This window comes from Rhinichthys klamathensis, unplaced genomic scaffold (genome assembly GCF_029890125.1).
Source record: "Rhinichthys klamathensis goyatoka isolate OS25496 unplaced genomic scaffold, OSU_Roscu_1.1 h1tg001002l_1, whole genome shotgun sequence".
Taxonomy (NCBI): domain Eukaryota; kingdom Metazoa; phylum Chordata; class Actinopteri; order Cypriniformes; family Leuciscidae; genus Rhinichthys; species Rhinichthys klamathensis.
In genome coordinates this window covers 4,618-10,000 of record NW_026607299.1, presented here as the reverse complement: position 1 = coordinate 10,000, position 5,383 = coordinate 4,618, and the positions used below count along the sequence as shown (strand labels likewise).

Here is a 5,383-nt window from a genome sequence, read left to right as displayed (position 1 = left end):
CACATGCGAGTGTTTACACGAGTCACATGCGAGTGTTTACGCGAGTCACATGCGAGTGTTTACGCGAGTCACATGCGAGTGTTTACGCGAGTCACATGCAAGTGTTTACGCGAGTCACATGCGAGTGTTTACACGAGTCACATGCAAGTGTTTACGCGAGTGTTTACACGAGTCACATGCGAGTGTTTACACGAGTCACATGCGAGTGTTTACGCGAGTCACATGCAAGTGTTTACGCGAGTGTTTACACGAGTCACATGCAAGTGTTTACACGAGTCACATGCGAGTGTTTACGCGAGTCACATGCAAGTGTTTACGCGAGTGTTTACACGAGTCACATGCGAGTGTTTACACGAGTCACATGCGAGTGTTTACGCGAGTCACATGCAAGTGTTTACGCGAGTGTTTACGCGAGTCACATGCAAGTGTTTACGCGAGTGTTTACACGAGTCACATGCGAGTGTTTACGCGAGTGTTTACACGAGTCACATGCGAGTGTTTACGCGAGTCACATGCGAGTGTTTACGCGAGTGTTTACGCGAGTCACATGCGAGTGTTTACGCGAGTCACATGCGAGTGTTTACGCAAGTGTTATGCGAGTGTTTACGCAAGTGTTTACGCGAGTCACATGCGAGTGTTTACGCGAGTGTTTACGCGAGTCACATGCGAGTGTTTACAGGAGTCACATGCGAGTGTTTACGCGAGTCACATGCGAGTGTTTACGCAAGTGTTATGCGAGTGTTTACGCAAGTGTTTACGCGAGTCACATGCGAGTGTTTACGCAAGTGTTATGCGAGTGTTTACGCAAGTGTTATGCGAGTGTTTACGCAAGTGTTTACGCGAGTCACATGCGAGTGTTTACACGAGTGTTTACGCGAGTCACATGCGAGTGTTTACACGAGTCACATGCGAGTGTTTACGCGAGTGTTTACGCGAGTCACATCCGAGTGTTTATGCGAGTGTTTACACGAGTCACATGCGAGTGTTTACGCGAGTCACATGCGAGTGTTTACGCGAGTGTTTACGCGAGTCACATGCGAGTGTTTACGCGAGTGTTTACGCGAGTCACATGCGAGTGTTTATGCGAGTGTTTACGCGAGTCACATGCGAGTGTTTACGCAAGTGTTATGCGAGTGTTTACGCAAGTGTTTACGCGAGTCACATGCGAGTGTTTACAGGAGTCACATGCGAGTGTTTACGCGAGTCACATGCGAGTGTTTACGCAAGTGTTATGCGAGTGTTTACGCAAGTGTTTACGCGAGTCACATGCGAGTGTTTACGCGAGTCACATGCGAGTGTTTACGCAAGTGTTATGCGAGTGTTTATGCAAGTGTTATGCGAGTGTTTACGCGAGTCACATGCGAGTGTTTACGCGAGTCACATGCGAGTGTTTACACGAGTTACATGCGAGTGTTTACGCGAGTGTTTACGCGAGTCACATCCGAGTGTTTATGCGAGTGTTTACACGAGTCACATGCGAGTGTTTACGCGAGTCACATGCGAGTGTTTACGCGAGTGTTTACGCGAGTCACATGCGAGTGTTTACGCGAGTGTTTACGCGAGTCACATGCGAGTGTTTATGCGAGTGTTTACACGAGTCACATGCGAGTGTTTACGCGAGTCACATGCGAGTGTTTACGCGAGTGTTTACGCGAGTCACATGCGAGTGTTTACGCGAGTCACATGCGAGTGTTTACGCGAGTCACATGCGAGTGTTTACGCGAGTCACATGCGAGTGTTTGCGCGAGTCACATGCGAGTGTTTGCGCGAGTCACATGCGAGTGTTTACGCGAGTGTTTACGCGAGTCACATGCGAGTGTTTACGCGAGTGTTTACGCGAGTCACATGCGAGTGTTTACGCGAGTGTTTACGCGAGTCACATGCGAGTGTTTACGCGAGTGTTTACGCGAGTCACATGCGAGTGTTTACACGAGTGTTTACGCAAGTGTTATGCGAGTGTTTACGCGAGTGTTTACGCGAGTCACATGCGAGTGTTTACGCGAGTGTTTACGCGAGTCACATGCGAGTGTTTACGCGAGTGTTTACGCGAGTACTCAATCCTCTCATTAGTTTCCTCTGTGTCATCTATAAAGATGATTGACAAGTTCACTTCAGCGTATTGTGGCTTTATTTGTAACGGTCGAGACACACAAACACTATAGCCGTCATATTCTACATTAATATTAATACTGCAGCAAATTTAAACGTGTGTGAGTGTGTAACACTTAATATATAAATTTCATATTTCTTCATGTCAAAATTATGATTTACAAAAACATGATTTATTTATTTTCTCTTATGTGGTGTAAATGATCGTCTCTCTGTGTTTATCTCTGACTCTCTCCTCAAACACAGACGAGTTATCAGGGATTCTGAGGAAACTTTCTCTGGAGAAATACCAGCCCATCTTTGAGGAGCAGGAGGTTCGTCTGCGTGTGTGTGTGTCTGTGTGTCCGTGTGTGTGTCCGTGTGTGTGTGTGTGTGTGTCTGTGTGTGTGTGTCTGTGTGTGTGTGTCTGTGTGTGTGTGTCTGTGTGTGTGTGTCCGTGTGTGTGTCCGTGTGTGTGTGTCTGTGTGTGTGTGTGTGTGTGTGTCCGTGTGTGTGTCCGTGTGTGTGTGTGTGTGTGTGTGTCTGTGTGTCTGTGTGTGTGTGTCTGTGTGTGTGTGTGTGTCCATTTAAACTAAGTAATGTTTCTACTTTCTGCACAGGGCTCACATTCATAATATACCTGAAAAAAGTGGATGTCACTGTCAGTCTTTCAACATTCCTATCGTAAAACTGTTGTCAAATATTACATTTTTGGCTACTTGTATATCTTACACTCTTTCCATGTTCACTTTTACACTTGTGCATTTAGCAGATGCTTTAATCTTACGTGTCTTTAAACCGAAGCATGTAATCCCTCCTCCGCCTCTGTGAACACGAACGCCTCCTTGGCTCTGATTGGCCGAGTCATATTGACGAGCGCTGTCAGACTGCGGAGCAAGAGCAACTTTTAAAACGTTTAGTCTTCCAGGCAACAAACAGAATATGAAATATTGTGTCCGTATGTGATTATTCTGGGTGTGTTTATGGCTGTGCTGGACGCAGGTGGACATGGAGGCGTTTCTGACGCTGACGGACGGAGACCTGAAGGAGCTGGGCATTAAAACTGACGGACCACGACAGCAGATCCTGGCGGCCATTTCAGAGCTGAACGCTGGCAAAGTGAGTTTCTGCTCCTCGGTTTGAACTACAGGCTCAGTTTAACTGTGAACGTGATGAATATCTTCTCATGACAGGGGAGGGAAAGACAGATCTTACAAGAAACCATCCATAACTTCCAGTCTTCATTTGGCAGCAGCGCCAGTAACCCTCGGCCCGCGGGGCGCCCGCGCTGTGAGTGACGCTAACGAACACATCGTTCCTCAACACTGATGCTTAAACACACTGATCTTCTGTCCGCTCACGTGTGTCTGTTACTGATATTAGAGGCTTTTTTAATGAAATGTTACAGTGTTTTCTGTAAATGTCAGCTGTGCATCCATTACTTTGCTCTGGTGCTCATAACCTGTGGCCGGCATGACAGTCTAAAGTCAGTCTTGATCAGTACCAGCAACCACTCATGCTTAGCAACACCCTAGCAACAGCGCACATGGTCTTGGTGTGTGTCGTCCTGATGAAGTGTGTGTTCAGCCCCGTCAGGCTGGAGTCGACACCAGCTGCAGTCCAGCAGACGCTGAGGGAAGAGGGAAGATCGTGATGAAGGTGTAATACCCTCGCCTCACGCCAGGGGGCGCCGCGGGCCGCGTGATAATCGGTCATGAGCGCTGAGAGCCACTGGACCTTCAGAAGCTTTTACACGGATCCGTCTGATGTGTTTCGCTCAGAGGACAAGACTGATGGATATTCTGTTCTGTAGTTGTGCAGGACTATCATTTATTATCATTATTATTTTGTGTTTGTTTTGTACTTATGGAGTGTGTTTAAGCACATTTGTCTTTCACTCTTCTGAAACTGTTTCAGTGCATCTTACAGTGAAAATAAACATTTTCTCAACTATCTTAATGCTTTTGGTACATTATTAAATCCCCCTGTAGTCAATAATTGTATCCCTTAAAACTCATCATTGATCACCAAAATTACACATTTAAAAAAAATTCCTTGAATTTTTTTTATTCATGCCTTAAAACATCTTGAATGTAACTCGACACCCTTGCCTCATTTAGTATGCGCGGTTCTATGAATATGCAAATGAGCCCCGCCTCCACTCACTCCCTCAGCTCAGAGATCCACTGGTTGACGATCACACGTTGATCTGATTGGTTACAAGGTCGTTTGTGACGTCAGAAACACCAGCGATTTCAAACCGTGTTTTTGAGACTGTCTTTGGTTCACTGCAGTTTTAAGGAGGAAATACTCAGCAATGCTGTCGACTTATGAACTTACACATGGTGTGTCTTAAAGCTTATTAAACACCACATAGACACATAAACAACATTAAACACTGGATTTACACCACAGGGGGACTTTAATAACCCAGTTTCTAGATCATGCGTGTCGCTTCTTGATTGTGAGGATGGGTCAGATCCGCTGTCGCAGCAGAAGCTTCATCAGATCTGGGAGATTAGGAGGCCAGTGCAGCACCTTCAACTCTTCATCATCTTCATCATGTTCCTCAAACCGTTCCTGGACGAGTGGAGCATCCCTATCTCCCAAAACAGGTCAAAAGGCCCGCGTGAAAGCAAAGGATGAGAGCAAGAGTCCGATGTCTGTGAGTCGCGGATTCACTGCTTTCATCGCATTGCACTTTTGCATTTGCTTTAATTGTCCCAATACTTGTACTTGTATTTATTAAATAGGAGGATGAAACTCTAAAAGTATGTGTTCAGCCCTATATTCATCTTTTAATCATATTTCACAATGTCATACTTCCACAGCAAACTGAGCAATTTTGTCTTTACCGTCCCAATATTGTTCTGCTCTTCAAAAAAGAATGAAACTCAATTCCAGACCATGTGTGTGAAATAGATGTTAGCTCAGCAGTTGTTGTGGTCAGTGAGGTCAGTGAAGGCAGAGCCGGGTCGGGTGTGCAGAGAGTTCAGCTCCTGAATCAGTGACTCGCTTCATCACTCGATCTGCCAGCGGCTCGCTGACCTCAATAGCAGCGGATTTACTTCCAGCCGCTGAACACGCGTGATGTTTGCAAACATGCGATTACTCATGTCCCTGCTTCTTTCTGTGTGTGTTTGTGCTCAGAGACTCTGAAATCATCAGATTAAACGGAGTCATTTCTGCCAAATACATCAAAATAACAAGAATCTGAGCATAAACAGAGTCTTCCCGAGTCTGGAGAAATGAGCACAGCTGATCGCTCGTTATGATGGGCTTCGTTGAATGATTG

The 5,383-nt window shown here is 46.0% G+C and overlaps 1 protein-coding gene across 3 annotated transcripts in view; it reads left to right on the top strand.

The window, feature by feature from the left end:
- The window catches only part of LOC130078837 (ankyrin repeat and SAM domain-containing protein 6-like), a 35,336-nt gene extending 30,743 nt beyond the window's left edge, over positions 1-4,593 (top strand). For 2 of the 3 annotated variants that reach the window (XM_056244536.1, XM_056244535.1), the window contains exons 13-16: positions 2,356-2,423; positions 3,091-3,207; positions 3,282-3,378; positions 3,676-3,809. In XM_056244536.1, coding sequence (XP_056100511.1) covers positions 2,356-2,423; positions 3,091-3,207; positions 3,282-3,378; positions 3,676-3,722 — 329 coding nt within the window. In that variant the 3' untranslated portion in view covers positions 3,723-3,809. Of the gene's footprint in view, positions 1-2,355; positions 2,424-3,090; positions 3,208-3,281; positions 3,379-3,675; positions 3,810-4,503 lie in introns of those variants that run through there. The other variant, XM_056244537.1, reaches the window with a different exon arrangement.
- The last annotated feature ends 790 nt before the right edge of the window (positions 4,594-5,383 follow it).